Raw genomic sequence first — 26,339 nt, forward strand, 5'->3', positions numbered from 1 at the left:
CTTCAACGCGCTCGCGCGCGCGTGTCGAGCAACATATCCTGCGAAATGTCCGAGGACTCGCGTAATCGCGTCTCTTTTTGTCGTGCGTATAGATTTTTTTGAAAGATACGAAAAAAGTGTTTCGCGCCGGACGTTAATCTGATTTTCCTTGACCTCGCTTAATGCGAATGGAATCTTAATCGTGTCGCTTGTATATGGGACTGGCGATTCCATTAGTATATTAATTCGTCTATTTTATTTATCTCTAAACTGAATATTGATTTATTTTTGCGCGAGGCTCGACATCGCCAAGATTGAAACTGACAGGGCGTTAACGATTTTAATGGGCATTCTCACGATGCTCGCGCCCGCCGACACGATGACATACGATCCCGCGATCAAAGTCACCGAGATGACACCCGGGATAATTCCCTGTCTAATCCCGGCGGCCGATATTTACATCGCGCGACTGGCGAAGCGGTTACCTCGGCTTCACCGTCGTTGTCTTCATCGCCCTCGCGCGTCTGGCCCTCGTCTTTGTTTTCTCGGCTCGTTCGGACTTTAGAACACGGACCGAGGCTGCAGGGGGATCTAAGATGGAATGTCGGCAGGAATGAGAAACAAGACGGTGCAACGAGAAAAAAAGTTAACCCCAAACTAGACCGTTGAAATGTAACGGATGAGGAACGATGAATTACATACAAATTGCATTAAAGCACTCGCACTTTGCGTTCTGATCAAATGCCCACTCTGATTCGAGCATAATTCTCGATCGAGTTAATTTTAATTAATTTCAGCTCGCGACTAACGTTGATAAATTTAACTGAATATAATTGAGAAACTTTTGTTTTTTAGAATTTATACGAACGATATTTATTATATCGAACGATATTTCGTATCATAATCACGCTATTATTCTGTATTACAAAGTGACTAAGGGGCTCAGTGAGCCTGGTAGTTATTTTTACTTCCGCTGAGTGACACTGTCGATAACGTAACAGTGTTTTTCGTGCGCGATGCTGAATCGAATGTTAAATCGTACAATAAATCCAAAGTGCCCTTACACGGCACGCCACTTAAGTTCGAATACGAGGGCGATACCTTGGTCTCAAACAGGCGCTTAACATACGTGGAGATCTCGCCGAGGCTTTCTTCGCGTAAATTCGCCCAAGTATCGATAAAGATTACGTACGATTCGAGATAAATTCGCGCAATTCAGATAAAGCATCGAAGGAGACACGAGAGATCTCTCCCCCTCCCGTCAGTTCGCTTCGCGTCGGTAATTTGAAACGCGTGTTTCGCACAATTTCTAGTCTCAGTGTCTATTTTAAAAGATACTTCCCGGATTCTTGATAGAACCGAAAGTGCAACAGTCCCCTTTTGGAAGTTTTATTATGCGCGATGTTCTCCTTCACGGCTTCAAACGTTGAATCGAAGCGACCCTTCGTCCGGTTCGTATGCGCGCTTCGCTTGCGCAATGCAACTCGAGGAACAGGTTTGGGAAACGCCGAATGTTGTGTTAAAAAGCAGGAACCATCTGAAGTGACGTTAAAAATGCTGGCGTCGCGCCTTGATACCGCAATGCTCATTCGAATTCATTCCGAGTGCGCGCGGTTGCGGCCTGAAGTACGCCCGCAAGAGCCGCGGCCTGACGTAGGTGGTCTGTTACTACTCTTACGTTTTCTTCATAATTCAGCACGCGATGATAGAGCAAACCGCGGAGGGCTGCGAGCACTTAATGCACTTAATCGTCGAAAACGCTTGATACTTATTAAAGCTGCCGCTATCGCCTTAAGTGAAACGCATGTCGGACGGATTCTCGCGATTAACTACGCCAAATTGCTTTTCGCGTGCAAATCTTTATGGTCATTCGGATAACGAGGAAAAATTATGCGCGATCGTACGTTTCTTTTTAAATCGCATGGGCGAGCTTCGGAACTGAATTGCCAAGCGAAATTTTTTCTCTCGATAGTGATAACTGGTAATGCAATTTATCTTGAATAAATTTATTCGAGATAATGGGAAACCAATTTGGCGGTTTAAATAAGATGACATATCGATGATTATGTATTTCAGAGCATTTAATTTTTCTCATATCAGAAGTGGTCAATTAACAACCCTTTTTATATATTCCGCGTAGAGATACTTGGGACGCGCATTACCGCTAATTGTGTTACGTTTTTACTTTGTCTTTATTTTGCCCTTATCGATAAGTGAATGTTATTTAATTAAATTTATTTAAGCGAGCAGACTAAAACCGAAGAGCAGCAGCTGAGCGCGTTAAAAGGAACGCTTTTGGGGGAGCGAAATGAGAGAAAAATGCGTGCAACCTGGAAAGACCGTTCATTCTTTCCCCCAATTAGCGACCAGTTTCTCATGAATAATGTCGGGGCACAATGACGTCAAAATTCGAGGGGCCCGAGGCAGGGGGAGGGCTGAATTTGCATAAATAACACGCGCGATCAAAAAGCAACAACGGTTTTCAGAAGCGGCGATAAATATTGTCCGTAGGTGGGATTTGAACGATAAATTCACGCATGACGCTTGTATATTTTTATACAAGATATATAAGGTGGCTCCAAAATCTGCCATTTCTACACTGTGTATATTGTTTCGAACATAACTGTAAAATTAATTTTTTTAATCCTATCTTTTTAGAAATTAGGCCTTAGTTTATTCCCTTTTCGCGTGCAGCACGAATAACTTTAGTTAAAGATATTCTTCAATTAATTTTTCATGAACCAATATGTCATAGATCATATGCGTTTTTCAAGAAAACGTGTTCCGTAACTGTCGATGGTGTAGTGCATATGTATATTCACGAGAAGTTACACAAGAGATATCCGGCGTAATTCTCGATAGGGGATATCCGCGGGCGTTTGTTCGCTAAGTCGTTCTAATGAAGCGAGTACATTTCGGAGAAGCGACTGCTTTGGAAGAAAAAAGCGAAGTGGTTAGGGAGAGAGATGGGACGACGATAAAACAATTAAAAAGGACTCGGGGGACGAGCGGGGTGAGACCAGCCACGGAGAGAGTCCGGTAAAAAAGGATGATGCACAACGGGAGAAAATAAGAGGGGAGAAGAACGCGGTGGACTCGAACGCGTCAAGGACCAGAGGTCCTTGCTCTCCGGGTCATAGCGGCCCACAGGCTCGCTACACCTTCTTCGGGACCCTCTCAGAGGCTCTCAAGTCTGGCCTATTTAGGTTCGACGGTCTTCCCAGTAGCGATAACTTCCTAATAAAATTTATGACGGGATTTCCTTAATCGTTGGGACGTGATAATTACGGACGATATCGTGATGCGTTCAGCTCTCTTTGACGTGATTTTACGCGACTATACGTTTAATAAGATAATTTTTTAGTCATAAATAGAGATGTTCCTTGATATTACAAATTTTTTGTAATATATAGTAATACCACTAAAAAGATAAATTTTTCCATAATATGTCTGGTTATCGAAGAATGTTGCGGAAAATTTTAGAAAGTACTCACCTTGTTGAATAATGTTACCTACCGACCACGATATTATGATAATGATGAAGTCCTTATTTTGTTAAAACGTTGGATATAATTTCCATTAATTTTACGAACGTGAGATTGATGGATGGAGGTGACGTGTAATTTTCCGGAAAGTAATTTTCTCATGACTTTTTACTAGATTTACGTAATCGTGGGTATGTCATTGGGCGTTATGCCGACGAAAGACCGCGCCTCAGTTAAGGATATTAGAAAGCACGGGCCATTTCCTCATTAATTATTTTCTCGTCGGGGTCCACTTATCTATCTCAACATTTTACACGACTACATGCGCGACCGTAACTTTAGCGCGTTACGCGGCGCGAGTTTCGTAATTCCGCATGGTGACAGGTATGCTCGTAATTTTCAACAAGATAGTTTTAATCCTTGCAACACCGATGCAGGGCACAGGGTGTCCGAAATTTTAATTGTAGATATTATTACGAAGATTTAATTGCAGAAAAATTAATATGTAGTGCGAAAGCTTCTAATATGAATTTATATGAATAATAGAGTAGAATAATTAATCTTTTCGCTGACTTTTTTTGTAAATTTAATCAGAATTTGATTTAATTGAAAGATATCAATTGAAATTTAAGAGTTTTATGTAAATTTAATCAAATATATATTACATGGTACGGTATATTAAAACTTTGTTTTACATGATTATCCTGCTAAAGTCAAGTGAAGATCCTAGCGAGATATAACCAGTTTCGCACTAGTGCAACTCGGCTTGCCATCGCTTAGGCGCCTACTTGCAGTCTTTTATAGATATAAAAATCTTGTAAATTATATTGGGAGCATATCTAATTTAAATGTCTGTCTAAATTCTAAAATTCTAGAAAAATCTCTATGTCAATTTAAATTTTTCAAATTTCGAATAACGGCCCAATCAAACCTCAAATTTAGATCAAATGAAAACACTCGATAGAAATTAATTATTTATTATTGTTATATTTATTTTCTTTTAATTTATCTCCGTATAATGTAATTTGATCTGCTTCTTTAATATACCTAAAAATTCATGCGATTGCGTTCCTGATCACGATTAATATGATAGGTTAACGATCGACCTCCTCTGTAAATCGAGGATGGGATTGCGAGATTCTTTCGAAACTGAGTACTATTGTTTCATTCTTATGTGTCTCGTTTCCTCTTGTGACCATTCCCACCGAGCATCGCGATAATTTCATCCAGCACGCCGACCGACCATTCATTCGCCCGTTTTTGTCCTCCCTTCCTGCCTTCACTTGCATAAGAAGACCAGGTGAAAATCCTTGAAGGATTATGCCAGGAGCCTCGAGCGCTCTTCGTCCTTCCGGGAAATATATGTTCGTATTTAATGCAACATTTTCATTTCAATCTCGCCGAAGCATCTAAGAAATGTGCTTTATTGTCCTCGACGTGTATCAGCGTTTACTTAAATCAGCAACTATATTTCAAATTAGAAGAATATTTAATTAGAGTGATAGTTTAAGAAAAGAATATTTTTAATTTCGACGATGCTTCTCCGTCTCGATTTTGTGCTCGGAATAAAGCGATGTTTGAATCGAAAAAGAAACGATCATGTTTAATGCGCTTATTAATTTTGAAATTATCAATTGCTGTTGACACACACGCAACAATAAAATGTGATCGACATGCGCGGGATATCTTGTGCAGGTTTGCATGACTTTAAGATTTACATAAATATTCCAACCAAATTTAAATTAATAAGATGTAAGACGTGCGTTGCATCTAGAAATAGCTAAAACTAAATGAGTAAATTTGTATATCATCATCAAAGAGGGGATCAATTTAATTATTTATTTATTTTCTCTCCCGATGCTTCTCCTTGTACAAAGTGTCCTAGAAATCAAATATTATGAACATTGAAAATATGATGAACAATGAGAAGTCAAAGTAAATAGCATAGTGAAATATATTGTGAATATACAGTGAATTATATTCTGAAATTAAAGATCTCGTTTCTCCTTCGCGACGTTCCTCGACGATCGAGACGATACCGTTTGTTATTATTATATTATTGTCATATATTACCATGACACGTATCGTTATTCCGCACGCAGCTGGCGAACGAGAAGTAGGCATCTCGTGCGACCATCGAGTGTGTTTCACCTTTATTTTCACCGTCTCATCGCGTGAAGCTGGTTGCACAGTCGGGGGGAAAAGAAACCGTGAAGGCCTCGTCTCGAGGCCGCTCATACACGCGAAATAAACGTTTAACGGTGGCGCTCCAGGATAACGGAAAGGATATGGAGCATCACGTGCTTCTACATGAACTAAACGGACTTGCGCGATATTGTGATAATAAAAGTCGTTTAACCTTCTCGATTATTTTATCTCATATTAAAATGAAGCATCCAAGTTGTCTCAGCTGAATTGTCTCACGATTTCCCTTGTGTTCTCTTTATTTCAAATAATTATTTATTTATTTTACTTTCGTCCGTAACATACAAATAGACTATAATTAATCATGTATTTTAATTATAATTATGTATTTTATTTTGTTCACACATTTTAAGAGAGGGGATGGTACATTCCTCAGAATGAATTTTCTCTCCTATGTATCAATGGAATTTTTACTGAATCATCTTTCTAATTAGCGGGCAAAAATTGTGCCCGCTCTCCGCGATGATCTCGTTTCCCATACAGTAGAATTTCACTTCTCCTCTTTGGTGGCCTCCGTGTGGCAGAATATACCTGTTTTTTCAATTACGAAAGCACTCTCCGCATTTGTCCGCATTACAAGCTGAAGTCTCAAAGGGATTAGTAATTAATTAATTAGTCCTGCCTCGCTGAACCTGGAAATGTTGCTCTGTCTACGGGAAATTAATATCTAAATTGGTAATTAGATGGGTTTCCGAATATGCACTACCGATCGATTCATAATATGTGGTTAATTCGCGTAATAAATTCGACGGAATGTAAACGAAACGTAAACTTTTCATCTTAATGGAAAACCTATTTATCAAGATAAAAAGTCAATGGTGTTATTTCATGTCGTTAGTAAACTAAGTTACTAACATTGAGAGAAGAAGAAGCAAAAGAGGAATATTGAGTAAATGTTGAAAAAAAGAGATAAAAGGAGGAAGAAGAAGCCGCCGATATAATAACCCTATCCACGAGGCACGTAAAAAGATTTTTTCCAGTGGTTATGTTCATCAACAATATCATCGGCCGACCGGCGAGTATCAGCTAGAACCACGATTACCGATAGAAGAAACCAGGTGTGTTCTCCTGGTAGAACCTTCCTATGCAGCCAGAGATCGGCCAGAAGCGAGGAAGAGTGGGGAGTTCATATAAGACACCAACCAAACGCCTCTCCCAGTGACCAGTCTCGACACGAAAACTCATCAGCCGAGCTTCCTCGGCTGCCACGACACTCGACACGACAGACAGAAACACAGAGAGGAAGAGAAAGAAAGAGAGAGAAAGGGAGAGAAAGAAAAAAGGAGAGAAAGGCAGAGAGAGGGAAAGAAAGACAGAGAGAGAGAGAGAGAGAGAGAAAGAGAAATATTTTTCGAATATATTCCAAGCATTCGGAATATTTCGCCGACTAGGGATTAACATTTCGAGATTAATCCGCCGTACTGCCTTCTCAGGATGTTGCAGCAGATCCTTCCACTCGTCCTAGTGCTCTTGGCTGCGCAGGGTGAGTTCTTCCGCCTCTTCTGCTTCTTCTTCTTATCATTCTTCAGCTTCGGTTATTCCTAGGCTGTGCCTCCTCTGCTTGGAGTTATGTGCTTGGATTCTTAAGGATTAATCATCTCACTCGTCAGCCTTAACTCGTGAATGTGCGGCTACAGAAATTAATAATAACACTTTAACGCTACTTAGATTTGATGTCAAGGTTTTCTCTTTTAATAGGAGTGAAACTTGATTATTTTTTGAAACTTTTTTCTTTTTGTTGACAACATGAAAAGTTTTACGTGCAATAACAATATTAATTAGTAATTACATTCTCGATAAATCTCGATAAATAGCTGTTGTAATCTATACAGTCGTTTAATAAAATTTTTTGTTCTTCTATTTTTAAAGTGAATAGTGAGTTTATGTGTTTCTTTAACGCACTAACAAAGTCTCAAACATTTTAATAAAAAGATCAAATAATTGTCTAATACATATGATCACTTAATTTTTATGTAGAAAGAATGAAATGAGAGTTATTAATGTTTCGCGAATTCAGCCGATGACAAGAAATTAATACAATTAATAATTGCTTCTTCCTTCTAACAAATTTATTGATATTATTAATTGAAGAATTGAAATAGTGGAAATATCGGAAATATATCTAGGTATTTCTAGAAACCGGACCGCCATGATTTTAATGCGTTCTAACGATTATTAAGCTTTCACTTTCGAGATCGGTGTGTGTATAGCTATCTATAAATAATAAGAGTCGTTCAATAAAACCAATCCGAGTTGTAAGCGAAGTGTGAGCATGAAAACGGTGAAATTTTCATGCGGCCGTCGTTCCGCAGTGAAACTGAAAAAGCGCGGACCGTTCTACTTTCCTCGCGAATCCTAACGGACGCACCGATTAAAGCGATCCTCTCGTGTCCTTCGCGACGATGATTCATGAGAACCGACCCACTTCATTTTCTCACATGACTCGTGTCGTGACGGATTACCGTTTCATTCTAACGGTATCTATTATCTGTCAATGACGGGCGCCGTCATTCATCGACATTTTCGCCTTTCTTCGATATTTTAAGATTTCCACCAAATTATTTCTTCTTGGAAATTTTATATGCATATAATTAATATAAATAATATAATTAATAAAATAATCAAAATTATGTTCTGCCTTCTTATATTGTTGCTGTGTGTGTGGACAATATAAAAATATACGAATTGCATTGACAAAATAATTTAATATTTAGAGAATTAATGAATTAATGAATTTGTTTAATTTTAATTAATTAATGCAGTATATGGTCGGGCAAAAGTTAACACATATCAGCTGATTTTGTGCGATAAAATCGAATGGTTACAGAAAAATGAGAAAATTGCATCGTTGAGTTAGATAATGAAGTGTCTGCTCGATTACAATTTTTGTTGCACAATCCTCGCGACATCCAAAGTGCAAGATCCGTAAGCAGCGTGTGTGTCCTGCTTCGTAATTATTATTACACGCATCTTCGTAAGAACAATGACGGCCATTCACCGGGTTTCACACATCTTGAGAACTTTCTCCCATGTGCCTTGAGTGAAAATATGAAAGTAGCTCGGCCTGCAATTCACTCTCTCTCTCTCTCTCTCTCTCTCTCTTTCTCTCTCCTCTCTCTCTCTCTCTCTCTCTCTTCGTCTTTCGATTTTTATAGCCATATAATTATTTACCGAACATCCCTTGTAGCGAAAGCATACTTTGAGTCTCATTCGGTCAAATTTCCGAGCCTGAGTCTTCAAGTACTTTTAAGAGGCGGCTTATCTTCCATCAATTGAAAAGTGATATTGCTTGAGTTAGCATGTAACATGTGCTGGTGAAATCTTGTACATGATTTAAATTTCTCTCTCTCCTTTATATGGAGTTACTTTTCTCTGTTATTACACGTACTTTTTATGTCCCCTAATTTCGTTCAATTTTTCGACAGAGCTTTCCTTTCCTGCCTCGCAAGTATTTAGTACCGCAAATACTTTTTTATCATTATTTTTCTTTTTACACTACGACTCGTGGATCGTAAATCATAGATCAACGTTGGCTAACGATAGTAGTATTGATCTTTCAAAAATAGCATCACCGATAAATCAAGCTGTATCGAGCTTATGCAAGAGATTCTACTTTCTACGAGGCGACGTCTGATTTTATTATGCAGATTAGAGTAAAGCACTGCCGGCTGGTAACCACCGGCGATGTCTAGCACGTAATCTTCCTGGAGAAAAGTTCATTCATTAATTTTTCGTTTTGTTCCGCATTTATCCGCTTCCCACGCCGGCTTTCCCGGCTCAGTAACAGAGTTGCTGCATTTCGGTCCGTTCCGGAAACGGCGGTGTAACGGCGAGAAAAACCGGCGTTCCGCTCAAGAAATTGCCGATCGATCGATAGGATAAAAAGGGTAGATAAAAGGGGATAAAGCAGGAAGGAAAGGGGAAGTCGGCGCGCGGATCTCGTGTACGCTGTTGTTATTTGCGCGACTTGCGACTTACATTTGTCGGGGAACGTTGCACTTGGCGAGACTCGATCTTCGTAGCTATGGTGGGGCCTCGATTTCGCCTATCGCGTTCCTCGTGTCCTACCGGTCTCAGGAAGGACCGAGAAGGCAGGTTCCTCTTATTTATCCGTGTTATTACGGAAGAGAACATGGAAAAGGCCGGTAAGAGTGAGAGAAAGAGAAGGAGAAACTCGTGACTTTTGCCTCGCTGTTTTGAAATATCTGCGAAAGAGGCAAATGCATTTTTTACGTCAGATCCGCCAACGCGACGTCGTGGAAAATTTCTCTTGTACAAACATAAACTGGTCGGCATGAGATTGTAAAGTATTCATAAGCTTGGGCAAATTGGACCTCAACATGAGTCGAAATGAAAGGTACTGGGAGGATAGAGCAAGATTGAAAATTTCGGACTTTTATTCCTGTGAATATACATGTACATATATGTATATACAACGTCGAATATCGCGTTAAACTCATCTTCCGTACCAACAATAGATAATACACCTCCATTCCCGCGCGGTGAAAAAATTCCCACCACCGGCGCGAGAAATCGTCGTAAATTCAAACGGAGAGACTTCCCGGACCATCGTCGGTGGCTTCGCGTTTTGCGCGCTGGTAAACGCGCGTGAAATCCTCGCGGCGGAATTTCGCGGAGGAACAAATCGGAGAGACCCGACGCTCCCGCTTTCAGCGGCTTTCAGAAGTAACGACCGAGCCATTGCGAGCAACTACTTACTCTTTACAAGGAGTCGTAAAGGAAGGGAAAGTAACCCGGCACGGCAGCGTTAACTAAGCGTCTCGCTTGCATAACGCCGACGACGATGACGTTCCAGGGATGTCTCCACCTATCCGCGGCACCGTGACGACCGCCTCGACGCAACGTGCGTGTAAATCGATTAATCGCGCCGGTCGTGACTAATCGGATTTGTCTCGTCGCTTCTTCGAGCACAAGATCGCCCTTACCCTGATGGTTTTATCGAAGGGTCTTATTACGGACGTGATGGCATTTGCATAATCTCAGCCAAGATGGTAAACGATATCATTCAACATTACGGCCTGGTTAGTCCTTGAGAACCGCCGCTATGAGAATTTTCTTTTGCCGATCATTTATCCAGGCTGCATTCCAAGACGTTTTTTTCTCGAGGAAAATCTTGCTCTAGATGACTGTTTCAAAACTTGACGAGGGTTTCCGATTGGTCTTTCTTCCATTTTCTTAATGGCCGCCGAGTAAAATCTTTCCCGAAAAGAACATTTTAGAACGTAGCCTTGATAATTGATAAGTGATAGAAAAAATAAAGTTTGATTTGACATATTTGAATTTTTAAAAGCTCGTATCTTTGAGCGCTCAGAATTGGAGGAAATTACGATTCGGAGTTGTGTACAGAACTACCGCGCAAACTAATTTGCTCAGGTACGTTAAGTTACCGTGAGTACTGTGTTTATCGATCGTAGATATTATTACGATATATCCCCGTTAATAATTAAGGCCGTGCTATGTGCAATCGCCGCTGGAAACTCGCAATCTCCAAGCGTTCTCAGACAGCGAACGAAGCTCGCTTCCCCACGAGATTATCCGTATCGTGAGATCGATCGTGCCTCGTTTTTCTTCTTTCATCCGCTCGGTCCAGTTGGCCAACAATGCGCAATTTTTTTCGTGTCTAAATACCATCGCAAAAGCGTGCGCATGATACACGTGTAAGCGTTGCGATTGTAGTGAAACGATTACCAACGTCGCAGCGTGGTACCATCGCGAGTGCTGTGCGAAATCGCATCAGGATCGCGACCTCATCTCCCGGAGTTTTGAACGAGACAGAATCTGCCGAAGATTGTGATCGGTCGTTTCGTGGTTCCTTAATTTTCGCCTCAATTTCAATCTTTAAATTTCGAGGTGATCTTGAGAGGATCTTGAGTGAGAGACAGAGTGAATTTGAACCAAGGCAAGGCTTCGTCTCGTCTTGGGATTAAATTATTTAATGTCACGCAAATATAACAGCGCAGCTTACCACCCAAGAGGACAATCACCAAAATTAAAAGGAAAAATAAAAAGAAAAGCAATGTGTTTACATTTTTCGTTTTGATATTGTGACATTCTTAATACGGCTAAAGTCGAAGTTGGATAAGTCAAGATAAAATGAAATCGAGCTTATAATAGCTTCGGTCGAATGGAAGAAACATTCCAAATGGAGTCGAATCAGCGGATAAGAACGGATATTAGGCGGGCCAACCAATCGAGATCGAATCTTTCGTGCACTCAAAGGGACCCGCAGTTTCAGAGAAGAGGGGTGGAGCAAGGGTGTGGAGCAAAGCTGCCCCCCCGAAGGTTGTAAGTCAAGGCTAGGCACTTTCACTCGTACTGTCTTGGGAGCGTGCCTCACGCCGGCTTCCCACCTTATTTTACTATTTGCTTTTCCAACAAACGCGCGCCTCCGATCGCAAGATCATTAGCGGAACGATCGAGCATTACGGTACCACTGTATTGCCCGACCACACGCAGAAAACAAATTTTGCCTGAAAAACAAGTGTTTATCGATATAGTGGCAGAAAAAAAAAATTTGTTTAGGTAGCAGAAAATTTGTTTAGACAGCGGAAAGATTTATTGAGAGAATTAATTATCCATATATCCAGCAAATAGCATTTGCAAGTGTGTTATTTTTACACATAAATCTTTAAAAATGACACGTTTGTGATTGAAAATGTTTGCATATATTTCTTGCCATTTTAGGTTACGTCATTTAAAACGTTTAATCGGATTAAATTACGAATTAACATTCAAGCATGTTAAATAGCGTGATTTAAAGCGGCGAGAAATGTGTAACAAAAGCCTCAGTTAATATAACACACTTAGATTTGCAGTGTAAACGCGGATTAATTTTTTTTTTGATGAACCACTTTATAAACAAATCGACCCGAAACATTCTGTTTAGATTCGATATGGTATATACATTTTCCAAATTGTAATAACGAAAGTTTGCATTCACTGTTCATTCCTTGCACGTTCACTCAGTATACATCCAGCTTTAGAATTCCAAAGCGACTCGCAAAACACGCTCGCACGTGGAGTAAAAAAGGAGTGAAAGAACATGCGTCGCTAAATCCTTGTGATAGAAGTATTCTAAATCGCAAGGACGACATCATCGGTATCCGATGTTAACTTTACACTTTCGACGTCCTTCTGAGAAGATCCGCGTATAATCTCTAGTAAATCGACGAAAGAAATTTATACGACGTCATTTAGAAATATCACACATATTTTGTGCGTATCGTGATGCGGAAAAAGGATGTACATTCCATATATTTCGTATTAATCAGTCGGTTGTTATCCTTGAATCATGAGTTGTGGCTTTGTGTACATCGCCGTCACAGTATTTTCGAGCCGATCTGACGTATTCTGAATTTTATCGCGACGTTAAGCGAAACTGCACGTGGTCAGAATAGAATCGGTGATATTGCAGGTGTGTATATATATATCCTTGATATTCATCCAGTCACTCGCTTGTCCTCCAACGAGAACGCAATTTCATCGATACCACAGGTGGAATCGTTGTCGACATAATTCCGGCCGCTTTATTTTGAAATACCGGTGCTCATTAGGCAGAAATGAGAGGAAAAGGAAAGAGATGATGCATAATAAATCGAAAGCTCGTTAATGAGGTTCCAGACAGTTTGTTGTAACTTAATTAACATCGAGAAAGCAAAAAAATATATAGGGAATATTTCTTCATAAACATGTTAATTATTCTCCTTAGTTATTTAGAATTAATTATGCGTCTGATGCAATGTACATTCATATTTATTCTGGTGTTCGTGCATTCTTTTAATTTGATTCAACTTTTCTTTTGCTATTTTTATTTTTGATCTCAAGAAATCTCCTTCAACTAACTATGCAAACAACTATCTCTTGTTGCAATGCTCTCAATAATAATACGCTTTATTTAACGTCTGCTAACAAATACATAACATTTACTGAAGGAGAGAGAAAAAAAGTAATTTTACATTAATTGTTTAACAATTTCGCATATATTACCATCACCAAAATAACATTTGAAGTTATCCTAATTCTCCCGGAAATTCCAATTTCCTCGACAAAATTCCAACCGCGATCTAAAATGCAAAAGCCGAAGGATAAGGATCGAATCGAACGCATTAATAACTTATGCATTCAAATTCCTCTACCATAACGGGTATCATGCAAGGACAATCACTAACTAACAAAAACGTCATTAATACATGAGAGTCGGTTGTAATACAAACGAGACAACGCAGAGATATTGACGGTATTACACTCGTAGGCTCTCTAACCCAGAAGCAACAGCAGGAGGATCCTTGCCAGACGAAGTCGCGAGTGGTAGGTGACATCGACTATTGCGATCGTTACTGGGAATGCGTGAACGGTCGTCCTGAGCTCTTCGATTGTCCGAACGGTCTCGTGTTTGCCGGTAAACATCGTGGCGTCACCGAAGGTTGCGATTATCCTTGGAGAGCGAACTACTGCGACGGTAAACGCCAGGCGAACCCGCCGATTCAGACCGATCATTGCGACTGGCTCTACGGTATCTTCGGTCATGAGACTTCCTGCACCAGGTACTGGACTTGTTGGAACGGCACTGCCACCGAGCAATTGTGCATAGGCGGCTTGCTCTACAACGAGCGGGCGAGGTCCTGCGACTGGCCTGAAAACGTCGAAGGATGCCAGAAGCATCGTAAGTATGATCAACGGCTTGACTGGCGACGTCGAAGAGTTTTTATCAGGAACGTGATAGAATTCTCTTGTAGAAAGTGCAATGGAATTATGGATTTGCGTCTGAGATCGTGGATCGAGTTCTTCAAGTTCTCGGAATAATTTCTATTTTACTAATATCCCATCCGTGATATTTGATTTATTCCCGCGAAATACCAGACTGGTTTTCCACGAACAATTCTCGTTGCGAACTTGGAACGTTCGAATTCGGAGGCTACATTCTGTATTCTTTCATTCATTCGCACGATCAGGTGGAATTGATCGTATTTGGCTTTAAATTGGATTTAAATCAAAGCGCCTCTAATGCGCGTTTTTAGACAAGTTTAATTCTCGAGAGGCGCGCAACCCGTTCCGTTCATTTTCACTTTCGAAAGTGGGCGAACGGGACGCGTTCGCAAGACGCGTTTCCTCGTCCCGGCTCCTCGATCCTTCCAGAAGTCAGTGCCCCGAGGAAAAAGGGGCGAGGCACTTAATTAGCATTCGAAGTGAATTCTCGTCGCGCCTTTCTCCCCCTCCTCGCGCGGGGTCGGATGAAGCATTTATTAATTCGCGCCGCACCGTCTTTTCGAATGCCGAACGTCGGCCGATGTATCGGTCGCTGCGAGATCGTATCTTGCTTTTTCGAGACTGGAATTTAGAATATAAAGAAGACTAACGCGTAAGAATTATATTTGGACAAAAGAGAAGAGAATCGAGGCAGAAAAACTTCCACTTTTAGCCAATTAATTGGAGGTCGAAATTATCTAAGAATGCAAATATTAAATGTGTGTTTTTTTTTAATATCTCTTAATGATATTTTTTTTTTAATCGAAAGCAAGCGTATTGAGATGCGTATCAGTAACGATTCAGATTATCTATGCACTCAGAAATGTCCTTCTTTGTCATCATTCTAAATAATAATAATATTCGTAACGTGAACCGATCTATTCTTCGGGACTGGCACGTTCTTCAAATGCCGACAAAAGTCTCGTTCGCGTTTCATAACGAAATTTCGAGTCAATCCATCATCGATAGATCCAGTTTGAACGAGTGAGCGAACGAGAGCCCGCGACTTTCACTGAATCACTTTACCGAGTCATCGGTATCACATCTCTTAGCTCATAATGAAGCAATACGAAATTCGTCGGAGATTCTCGACGGGAAAAACCGATCATAACCGGGACACGGATGTAGGGTTCTACGTTGACGTCATCTCCGACTGAAAACGCCCAAACATTTCGATCCACTTTGGTCTCTGACGAAGAACAACTAAACGTACATAGCAACGATAAAGAGTAGGAGAATATTAAACGAAGTTATTCTGATAGCTTCGTCACTGATCATGGATCTAAGACGCGGTGTGCTTGCAGCCCTCTGCAACGACGACGCTAACGGCAACGTACCTCTCGGCAAGTCGTGCAACCGATATTGGCAATGTCAGGGCGGCTATCCGCGCCTGCAACGCTGCCCGGCCATGCTGGTGTTCGACAGGAGGTCCCTGAGGTGCGTTGTACCACCGACGGAGGACTGCGACGTCCCGACGACACCGCCGCCAACTGAGGGCGAGTTGCCCGATGGTCGCAACGAGCAGGAACCCGAAGAGGAGAACTTGCCACCTGGTGTGCCGCCTTTGCCGGCAGGCGCGCTGCCGATTCCCCTGCGCGCGCGCCCTAGGAATTAGGAGTCTCGTCGGAAGGACGAAGGAAGCGACACGTTGTCTCTTCAGCGAGTGAAGTCCTGCGGTACCGAGCTCGTCGATCGTCGTAACGATCGGTTCGCAGAATTCCAGAGGTTCTCTCGTCGGGTCTCACCCGATTCCCCATGATCCTGTAGATTCGGAACCCTCGTAGTTCCCGAAGAATTGAGTTCGTTGAGATTCTAAATCCTGATGTTCCTGAATACTTGAAATTGTCCTGAATTATCTGAAGTGTCAATTGGTCTATTTTTTTTTAGCTGCACTAGTTCAGCAATGCAGCTAAGAAGAACAGATCAAAAGTCTCATTGATAATTCTCCGAGATTGTCCAGAAAACTTATAAAGGGCTTCCTCGTTACTTTCATTTTGGAACTTTTAGCGACGTAATTGTCGAAAATTCTTAAAAAATATACAAAACACTCTAGATATCTTATTAATATCTTATTAACTAGAAAAGCCGGAATAAAATTAAAAATAAAAGATACAGGTCAGTTAAAAAGTTTTGGGACGGATAAAAGATATTGAGGCTAAAAAGCACAAATTGTCAAAAGATGGAAAGAAACGATGAAATGTGCAAAATTATTAATGGAAAAGACACAAAACGGAATGAAAGCAAGGAACTGTAAAGACTAAAATGCTAAAAGCGGTTGTTTAGTGAGGAATTTCCAGTCCTAAGGACTGAGACTCGTCGACACACCGACCGATCGAGCTCTCCTCCCTCCCCCGCGAATAGAGACTCGTATTATCGATTAATAATAATATTAATTATAAACATCTCGTTATTCGGTTTTAAGACCGTCTACTAATTTGCCTTTATCACCTCGGTCGAGATGTAAATATTTTTCCCAATCCTTTCACTCCTTTTCCCTCCTATCCTACCATTTCCTCCTCCTCATCGTTCTTAATCGTAAGATATATACGTAGATCGCGATCGAAAAATTGTACGTTGTATATTTTTTTATACGCGTGTCCAGATTTTATTCGATGTTGCCTGGCTGTACATTGTTACACTCTATTTATCATAAATATACATTTTATATATGTATTACATATATATCGTATTATAAATACACTATATGTACTACATATCGTACTCACTCTTCGCGTACGCTACATGCGATTACTCTCCCCCTTCGAACGGACGTTATTAATAATTTACGTTTGCTATCCTCGTTTATTTGCAACAACAGCTACTTAGCAGGAACTAACGAAAATGTACATTTTTTTACTCATCGTTGTTGATTGATTGATTTGTTCCAATATCGCGTCTCTCGTAATTTTCCACTGATATTTTCAAATTAATTTCTTACGCGCGTGTTTTTTATTTGTTGTAGTTTTACAAATTTTGATCTTTTATGTCTTGCAATTAATTTTCTTTTTACCTCGTTCGATTTTTTAAATCTTATTTTTACAAGTGCGCACTTAATTTTTAGCTTTGCACATGATTCGACAATGTACATGAATCTTGAACTAATATCTGTACTTCATTGCAAAAATTTAAACAATTAACAAATGTGTCAAATTCTTCGTCTTTTGTTTTCCGTTAATTATTTTCGCGTTTGCTGACTTGAAGCATCGGGTATCAGGAATGCGTCTCCATGCTTACAGATGGTTGGAGCTAAAATAAACATAAGTATATACTCAGAAGATCAGAGGAAATATTTACTTACGTTCTTTATCAAGATTAAATTAGGTTAACGTTTAATATATAATATTTTGAAAATATCAAAATTATTTTGAATATGTCCTAGATGAAAAAATTAATTATTTCACACAGCGTAATGAAAAAATATAAATACAGACCAGTGAGGAACGTCATCGGGTTCCAGGCAAGTCAGGCTCACCGAATCGAAAAGTTTTCCATCTCCACAAGTAAGAAGTCGTGGATGTCCGTCCACACAGGTGATCAATCTACCGCAGTCACCTGGCACGGGGAATCTAAAAATTGCCTCATATTTAACGCGTATTTATATTTTTCTAAATCGATATTTGATTTGGAAAATTATGTACGTATATATTTTTTTAGTTTTTCGAACATTTTTTCTATTTCAAATAACATAATTCAGCCTTTGGTATACTCCGCATAATACGCAGAGAAAAAGCTACTCGTTCGCTGACGTGGTAGGAAATGGCATATTCGCAAACAAGTGCCGGCATTTGTCTCATCTGTTTTTCTCTCTTTCTCTTCAAGTCCCTTGGAAGGCGACCGGTTCTTAAATCGTGAGGTACGCACAAAACGCGAACGGTCTGACATTTAATTGCGTTCACTCCTTTTACTCTCGCATTCGACGGTGCGCAGTATTTCCTCCCCGAATCTTCCTCGAGGTAAAAGAGAGAGAAGATACAGGAAGGAAGAGATGGAGATAAGAAACTTTATTATAGCCTGCGGCCGTAGAAAGATGACGTGCGCATTGTCATTAATAAATACAACACAACGCAAGCGGAAATACGTGCAATTGTATGAATTATGTATTGAAATCTAACAGTGAAATCCGACATATAGATTCTATTTTTAGATAGCATATAAAATAAACGAATAATGAATGAAAGAATCGAGTGTAGAATTAATATCACTTAAAAGAAAATTTAATTCCGATTGTGTATAATCTTTTAACTTGAAAACAATAAAACGAATTAATTTTGAACAAAATTATAGATATATTTATCACAGATATTAATTTTATATATATGTGTGTGTGTGTGTGTAGAATTTAAATAATAAATAAAAAGAGGGAAGGAGAGAAATATGTGCAGGTAGCGATTAAAAATAATGAATAACATACTTAAAGACACTCAAAGACGCACATGCACTTATTAATGCCACCGAATCGGCCTCTTTCCTAAAGAGAAAGCAAAGCGAGACGAAGAATCGAGCGCATTGACCACACGCCCACCCGAGGAAGAGTGCATTGATTCCCTGTAGTCATTTTTATTTCTGCGTGGACTCTCATTACGCGCGATTTCTCGGAAGCGCATCAACCGCGCCGTAACCGTATCGTAATCACGTTACCTCGGAAAAGGCCAGAATTTCTTGGCGGGGCTGTTAGGCGGCAATTTGTGCGGGCACTTGAAGCCTACTATGGCTTCGGGGTTGCAGAAGGGGATGAGTTCGTCGGGCCAGACGCACGTGTGAGTCTTGGCGTTGTAGACCAGACCAGGATCGCAATGGGCCTGATGCGGTTCACCGTGGACACACTTAATGTAGGTGGTGCTGCAGCTACCACTGTCTGCGTACATGCCAAACTGATACTCGCAGCCGGGACTGCTGATGGGTGTGTCTGAGAAAAAAAAAGATCGATCCGTTCCGTAAAAGAATTTTCGAAAATTGTGTTATATGGCGATCAGGAGCGAATTAATTCTTTCTTCTAAAAAAAAACAGAAAAGAGATTTAATAAGGAGAAACGAGGGTTTGGAGATTGGAGAACCGCGTGACATGCGTATCGGCGGAGAAATAAACGAGGTAAAAAGATTCAGATACTCGCTCGAGGCTGGAATTATAACGATCAGCGTTAACGTGACCCACTAAGGCGCTGCCAAAATCGCTCTCTTTGGCGCAACTTTTACTTTCACGACAATGTTCCTTCGCGCGACTGACGAGTGGTTCTCGCTCGTACATACAAACTGCGTGGCTTTGCGAAAAAATAACGATACGAAAAATAAGGGACAAGGTGAGGGTTGAACGACAAAAAAACATAAACAATTTCGAAAGGTAGCGGATGGATGGAATATTGAGGATGTGGAGCGATGTACTTACAGTCGGCCTTGCGTTTGCCGCATTGAACGGCCCAGTTGTAATTACAGTGGTTGTAGATAGCGCCGTGTCCGTCGAACATAAGCCCGTTCTCACAGTTTTCGAACGAAAGAGTACCGTTAGTGCAAAGGAAGAAGGATCCGCAGTCCTCAGGGTGAGCGTAAGCATGAACTCCGTAAGGGTCGGGGCACGGCGGGGCACCGAGTAAGGCGGCTCCCTGGGCTGTGGAACGTGAGATACATAAAAAAATAGAATAACACACATACACACATACGCATAATGCGCGACGATAAATATTTATTCTTCCATTTTCAACCTTAAAATACAATTGGATACAATTGGATCAGTATAATATTGATTTATTTTTTGTAGGGTGTATTATGTGATATTATTTATATGATATTATTTTATAGTTCGCATATATCTAAAAATACATATTAGAATTGTCGCCAGTTAAAAAAAAAAATTAAACGGCGTGCCATTAGCTGCTCTCGCGAATGACGACGGCAAAAATCTGCACCGACGAGAAACGCGGCCGATCGAGTTTGATCAACTCTCGCAGCAATTTTCAACGCGATGAAAGACTCGTTTCGCATGACAGCCTCGCGAACATTAGCTCCCCCCCGGAATTTTTTCCCTCGAGCTCGCGTTTCGACAGCGAAGCGGAGTGTGACGAGCGCTCGGCAACACGAAAAAGATGCAGCGCGAAAGCGCGGAGCTGACCGCCGTCACGCGGAAACGATTCACGAAGAATTCCAATTTTTTTCGACGGTGTGAATGTCGCGAGCTTAAAAAGACTGAGGCCCGGATCGAACGCGAAATTTGTCGCGACTTGCCAGAGAATGGCGACGGCCATTATGTCACACACGTCCTAACATATGGTGTGGACGGTGAAAGCCTCACGAGGGTGATGCCGTAGCCTCGCAAGGAGACGCACGCGAGGTAGAAAGTGCAGAATACGCCTGCGGAGGCGCAGCCCACGTCTCTCGGATGCACGAGAGAAGAAGAAGAAGAAGAAGAGGCGAACGAGCACATCCCGAGTCGGTCATCGGGGATGCGTGACATCGTGCATCGAGAGGTGAAGGTGGCCGTGCAGGTGATAGTGGCGGCGGTAGGTGGTAGTGGTGGTAATGGAGAACTTACTACGTGCCAGGACCGCCAGGACCAACAGCAGGGTCACGCTCCTCGGGTAGCAACTCATCATCGCGGTCCCTCTTCGAGCTCAACGATCTCTTCGACGCCTGGCTACTGGACTCTGTGACTACTGACTGAAGTCGGACCGCCGCCGATTGGCGCGCACTTATCGGCCTCGGTACACTTCGGTACACGACAGTCTCCTCGACTCCCTTCACTCCCTTCACCACACCATCACTGGACCCCACCCCGGTGTTCCTCCGGGTCCCCCTGGATCGCCGCTGTTTTGCTTGCTTAGCTTGTGCCGTCGCGCGACGTTCAGCGACTCCGAGCGTGTGATAGGTTGTCCCGCACCTCGGCCTGACTGGGTCTTATTCCGTCAGAAGATCCACTGAGTGACAGAGAGAGAGAGAGAGAGAGAGAGAGCGAGCAAATTTGCCGCGAAGACGGGAGGAAAGGGAAGTTTGAAAGGAGTTTTGGAAACTCGAAGCCCGGAAACCTATTGAAATATAGGCGATTTGCGAATTAATATGATGGAGATGATTGAATATTCATGAAGAGATCGCGCGGTGAAAATTTGGAGGAAGGATCTTCGAAGGTTTCCGATGTAGTCAAGAATACACGAGATCCCGACGCGTTAATCCGCTCAAGTCAAGCCTGCGAAGTATCCTTCGGGACACAAAGGAACATTCGAGAGAGATTCGCGTCTCGATCTCTAATCCTTCTAATCTCCGCCGGCATCGCGCAGCATTGTGTGAGAATATGTCTTTCATGAATAGATGACGCGTTAGCCGGAGATGCGCTTAATGCCAAAGCGCGATTCTCCGCCGTATCTCTCGGCGCGAAATGTCTGGGGACGCAATTGCGCACGTGTGTATGTATGTATGTACACATGTTCCGCGCAAGCAACTTTGTTGCACAAGCTCGCGTCTTTTCCCCGCATACTTAATAATGCATACTCCTGCGCTCGGTGAACGGCTGCGCAGGTAGAAATATTATCTCGTGTGTCTCTCTCGACGCTTCGAATAATTGACAACTCGGGATATCGCAATTATAATGCCCGCCATACCTCTCGCGATTCTGAGATATTGCGTGTTGTCTGACGGGAGAGAAGAGATTTCAGCAATCGGGAAATCACGACTCTAACGAGCAACGTTTTGCTTGAGATGCATTTAGGAACTTCGGAAACGATATATTATGAATTCGATGCACTGATACATACGTGGTGAAGATTAGAAGGCTGATAATTATTTTCAATATGACCGAAGTCGCAATAAAAATTTGAACAATGATTCTTTCAGGTATTAGCATAATTGCAAAAAAACAACCTATTCAGCATTTTTTCAATCTCCATTCGTTTCGTATTTGTCCATATTTATTTATTTGCGTTTATATTCCGCGCTCTTTAGTTCTGTTGTTAAACGTTTATTTATTTGGATTTGATTTCCTCCACCGAGGAAAATTGAGTTCTTTGCGGAAATAAGAATACGGTAATCCAGTAACGGTTGATTGCGTCCGACGGTTAATGCCAAGGCGCGATCCTCCTGCTGTGACATCACTCCGGAGGTGTAACGCGCATTTCTGTACCGGTGTAACCGGCGGACACGTGTAATCGTCTAACTAAAACGTGTGTGTGCGAAACGGCGAACACGTGATCTCTCGACGAACACCGACGCGACCGTATGTGTGCGCAGGCAGGCCCCTGCGGGGCCTCAACTAGCCTTACGCAAGACCCATCGCTGGCCTCACGACGCCAGATTGCCGGATAGTGAAAGCAGCCGAGCCGAGCTGAGCGTGTCGATAGATCGATCGTCGGGAGATCGAAGAGAATACGTCACGATGACGGCTGATGATCTAGCGATTTTAGAGATTACGATTTCCTACGCAGTAAAAAATTTTGTGTTGAAAACGAAACGTGCCGGATTCACATACGAAATGCGAATGGGATCGAAGTGTATTTCGTCGAGCACATCGCGCATTACGTAAAGAGAAAGGTTGTAATCGGTCAAACGAAGAGAAATTGTCCGCAGCTCGGAAAACCGCGGCACGTTGTTCATTGTGTGTGCGCCGCATATTTTATCACATCGAGAGTCACCCGAGTCGCGATTCGTCCCGTAACGTTTTCCTCTGCTCTCTACAGAGAGCCAGAAGTTCCGTCGTCGACGAGGGAACGTTGTCCTTTAATACAAAATACAAAGCTGCAACATTTATAATGTCAGACGTTGCGATGTAACGTTATAATGGAACCGGTTGACTGATTCTTGCGTCTGGCATTTGATTCGCCGAAGTGAAATCCGGGTACGTATGTTCGAAGGTGCAATTTCGCGAAGTTCATCTCTCGCTACGCATTCTAGAGCATCGTGGGGAGGATTTTCGATGTCCAATCTCTCGCGTCAGAGAAAGTCACGTCCGTAATTCGCGATGGAATATTAACGATTTAGCTCGCGCACGATTCTCCGCCAACTCTTGCGATGTAAAATGCGATTCAATTACCTCGAGTACTCGACTCGGGGATCGCTCGGTTAACTTAGAAACGAACCGTCGAAACTCACGAGTTGCTCTGGTAATTATTCTCAGGGAATAATTTGACGATTTTAAAGGCTGGCGGTATAATCGGTCTCGCAACGTGTTTATCGCTCGATTACTTTATTGATCACTCATCGTACATATTTCTCTTACGTGCTGTAAAAGTTACGGTATAGGTTCGGCGTGGAATCTCTGAATATCCTTAAGCTGATTCAAATATAAAAAACTAATTTCAGACTTGCCGGGGCGGGGTGGATTTTCGAGGCCGTGTAAAATGCGTGCAAAAACATCGTCGAGATACAACGCAGCGCAATTCTTATTGTACCGGTTTAAAAACGACGTTACCTAAAAACAACGTCCAAAGTGAAAGTGGATCGACTCCCGAATGGAATATAATAAATAATCTCATTACGGGGTTACTTAATCACGGAATTGCGGACGAGCGGCATGCGTGTGCGCGTATCGGCGCGCTTTAATAATAAAATTCGGTCGCGTATAATCGATAATTATATAAAATCGGACCGGTTCGCGCTGAGTTTACCTAACGTCTCAACAGCTCGGGAATTAACACAGCGGCGATATCGTCGTTCCGCGAGCAAGTGATCCGCAACGACGCGGCGCGGATTTTCCGACGGGCGAATTCGTTTACGTAAAAGGAGAAAGGGGTAGTAATTTGTGGCGGGTGGAGCGGAGCGGGTGAGATCGCTCTCGCAAAGAGCACGCGCGGCGTTTATGTAAGCGAGCGCGCAAATCACGCGTTTATTGTTCCTACGAGTAAAAAGATAAGGCGTTGCACACACACACACATATACGTAGCCGCGGTTGAAACCGGCGCCTTCTCCCAGCTCAGTTCTTGCGCTTGTAGTAGTCCTCGCTGAAACATTCGAGCGGATTTCGTCATTACGATAAATCTCGCACGGGTAATTCGGTGTCCTTGTCGAGACGAGAGCGGAGAAATTACCTTGAGTCGTCGCATTCGATTTGTGAGTTAAACACATCAACAAGTAGCTCGCTTCGACGCTCTTGTAATTTGTAGCCGCTTCGTCGCCGAAGGATCAAACATCTGAACGAAAATATGACACTCACCATCCCTGCACGTATTCGGGCTCGGTGCACCTGAAGCTGTCCTCGTTGTAAACGGTGCCGCTCTCGCATTGGCCCTTCTGCGGCACCACGCCGTTCTTACAGATATAGAACTTGGCGCAATCCTCGGGATGCGGGTAGGTCGGGTGCGGCAGGATCCTGCCGGACGGGCCGGCAACGTCTCCGTCCGGACAGACGAAGCCGTCGTCGAGGACGTCGCGTTTGACGTTTTCGCAGAGACGGCTAGCGTCAGCCGGCCAGACACAACTCGACATCTTCGGCTCGTAGATTAATCCGGGTGGGCAGGGCACCACCTGCGGCACTCCGTCGATGCAGTTGACGAAGCGGTCGCACGCGGTCGGGTCCTCGTGCGTGAAGTAGCCGTTCGCACGAGGACAACCTTTGCTCGAGTGTGGCTCCTCTGCAACCGGATCGTGTTATTGTTACTATTCGCGTCGTTCGTTCATACGTGTGAGGAAGAATCGTGAGTAATGTATCGATATGTAGCGATATAATATAATGCTGCACATAATATAATATTTTGCGAGAAAGCGCGCGAAGGAAATTCAGAGAGCGACCGGAGCAACCGAATCCGAGAAAGAATTGGATTGTCTGCCGGCCGAAGAAACCGGTTCACTCCGAGTTCTATTTTCGCAACACTGTCTAACCGGCTATTCTTCTTCTGGTATGTCGAGCCGCAAGAATGCATATATGATAAGAGAAGTGGCCAAGTTTAAATATTTCAAATATTTCTTTGGTGAATTATATATATACATGCGTATATTCGAAGAAAATTTTCCCTGGCAAGTGGAAAATTATTATCCCTGAGAAAAACTCTGAATTGGAACTGTTGGCTTTTTCGGGCGCGAATAATTAATGGTGCTGATAATCTCGAGGAGTCTCGCTTCACTTTTAATTCCGGATGAGAAAAGTGACGTGTAAACAACGTATAGAAAAGGTTAGTAAAAGTTGGTCTCCGGTGCGAAAAGCTCGCGAAAGGTCGCAGATATCTCCCACGTTGCGAAACCAACTTACGTAGGAGGGTACGGTCGCCGCAGGGCACGTTCGCCGGTATGTCACAGAGTTCCTTCTTGGGATTGTCATCCCTGAAGACGAGTCCGTCCTTGCAGAGCTTTTCTTCGGCCTGACCGTCCACGCAGGTATAGTAGAGATCGCACTGCTCCGAATCAGCGAAGAAACCCTTGAGTTCCGGACACCGGAACTGTGCCCCACTCAAGGTCGCCATGATGACCAGCAACGGAAGACCGCGAAGAACCACGTGATTCGTCGACCACGACATCTCGAAGACAGTTTCCAAGGGACAGTCTTAGAGTTCCTACCGGTAGCCCTCGTCTCGTAGAGGCGTTCTCTTCTCCTTCTACTTCCCTTCCTTTTTCTCTTCTTCGTCTTCTCCGCCCTCCTCTTCGGCTTCGTCGGCAGCAACACGTCGCGACGCTGGTAAAACGTGACTGAAACGTGTCCTGAATCGCTCGGCAGTCTCGCCACCACCTTGCGTGGAGTCCTTGCTGGTGTGTATTTCCCGAACCTCCCTCCTCCCGGCTCTTCAGTTTCGCCCCCCTTTCGCCGAAAGTTCTTTCTCTCTCTCTCTCTCTCTCTCTCTCTTTCTCGTCCTTTCTCTGTCTCGTTCGCTCGCGAGACTCGCCCCCTTTTCTCTCGGTGCGAGTGCATTCTAATGGGTACAGGTTTTATTGCATCGCGCTATTATCGGCCACAGATAGATAAATTCCAGAGACTTCCGGGTGGCGACTGGCGTGTCGCCGC

At 42.6% G+C, this 26,339-nt stretch overlaps 3 protein-coding genes across 3 annotated transcripts; 1 reads left to right on the forward strand and 2 right to left on the reverse strand.

The window, feature by feature from the left end:
• Positions 1 to 6,842: 6,842 nt before the first annotated feature.
• On the forward strand, positions 6,843 to 17,138 carry LOC106746405 (chondroitin proteoglycan-2-like). The gene is made up of 3 exons (XM_014622994.1): positions 6,843 to 7,152; positions 13,942 to 14,352; positions 15,740 to 17,138. Exons 1-3 carry the CDS (start codon positions 7,104 to 7,106, stop codon positions 16,048 to 16,050), a joined length of 771 nt encoding a protein of 256 aa, XP_014478480.1. The 5' UTR covers positions 6,843 to 7,103; the 3' UTR covers positions 16,051 to 17,138.
• On the reverse strand, positions 16,073 to 21,291 carry LOC106746407. The gene is made up of 5 exons (XM_014622997.1): positions 20,958 to 21,291; positions 19,818 to 20,036; positions 19,074 to 19,341; positions 17,867 to 18,001; positions 16,073 to 17,681 (listed from the first exon to the last, which is right to left on the reverse strand). Exons 1-5 carry the CDS (start codon positions 21,016 to 21,018, stop codon positions 17,666 to 17,668), a joined length of 699 nt encoding a protein of 232 aa, XP_014478483.1. The 5' UTR covers positions 21,019 to 21,291; the 3' UTR covers positions 16,073 to 17,665.
• A 2,292-nt stretch (positions 21,292 to 23,583) lies between these two features.
• On the reverse strand, positions 23,584 to 25,953 carry LOC106746406 (probable chitinase 3). The gene is made up of 3 exons (XM_014622995.1): positions 25,593 to 25,953; positions 24,561 to 24,978; positions 23,584 to 24,348 (listed from the first exon to the last, which is right to left on the reverse strand). The coding sequence occupies exons 1-3, from the start codon at positions 25,855 to 25,857 to the stop codon at positions 24,321 to 24,323; spliced, it is 711 nt and encodes a 236-aa protein (XP_014478481.1). The 5' UTR covers positions 25,858 to 25,953; the 3' UTR covers positions 23,584 to 24,320.
• Positions 25,954 to 26,339: the final 386 nt, after the last annotated feature.

This window comes from Dinoponera quadriceps, unplaced genomic scaffold, assembly GCF_001313825.1.
Source record: "Dinoponera quadriceps isolate SergipeBrazil2010 unplaced genomic scaffold, ASM131382v1 scaffold566, whole genome shotgun sequence".
Taxonomy (NCBI): domain Eukaryota; kingdom Metazoa; phylum Arthropoda; class Insecta; order Hymenoptera; family Formicidae; genus Dinoponera; species Dinoponera quadriceps.

Bases quoted from the DNA above. Each gene is read 5' to 3' on its own strand.
- LOC106746405 (XM_014622994.1), top strand. From the start codon at position 7,104: ATGTTGCAGCAGATCCTTCCACTCGTCCTAGTGCTCTTGGCTGCGCAG. The intron at 7,153-13,941 runs GTGAGTTCTTCC...TTACACTCGTAG, and splicing joins AGTGCTCTTGGCTGCGCAGG to GCTCTCTAACCCAGAAGCAA. The intron at 14,353-15,739 runs GTAAGTATGATC...GTGTGCTTGCAG, and splicing joins CGAAGGATGCCAGAAGCATC to CCCTCTGCAACGACGACGCT.
- LOC106746407 (XM_014622997.1), bottom strand. From the start codon at position 21,018: ATGATGAGTTGCTACCCGAGGAGCGTGACCCTGCTGTTGGTCCTGGCG. The intron at 20,037-20,957 runs GTAAGTTCTCCA...CACGTTCCACAG, and splicing joins CCTGGCGGTCCTGGCACGTA to CCCAGGGAGCCGCCTTACTC. The intron at 18,002-19,073 runs GTAACGTGATTA...GGCAATTTTTAG, and splicing joins AAATTCTGGCCTTTTCCGAG to ATTCCCCGTGCCAGGTGACT.
- LOC106746406 (XM_014622995.1), bottom strand. From the start codon at position 25,857: ATGTCGTGGTCGACGAATCACGTGGTTCTTCGCGGTCTTCCGTTGCTG. The intron at 24,979-25,592 runs GTAAGTTGGTTT...ATCCGGTTGCAG, and splicing joins CGGCGACCGTACCCTCCTAC to AGGAGCCACACTCGAGCAAA. The intron at 24,349-24,560 runs GTGAGTGTCATA...CGAATGTTTCAG, and splicing joins CCCGAATACGTGCAGGGATG to CGAGGACTACTACAAGCGCA.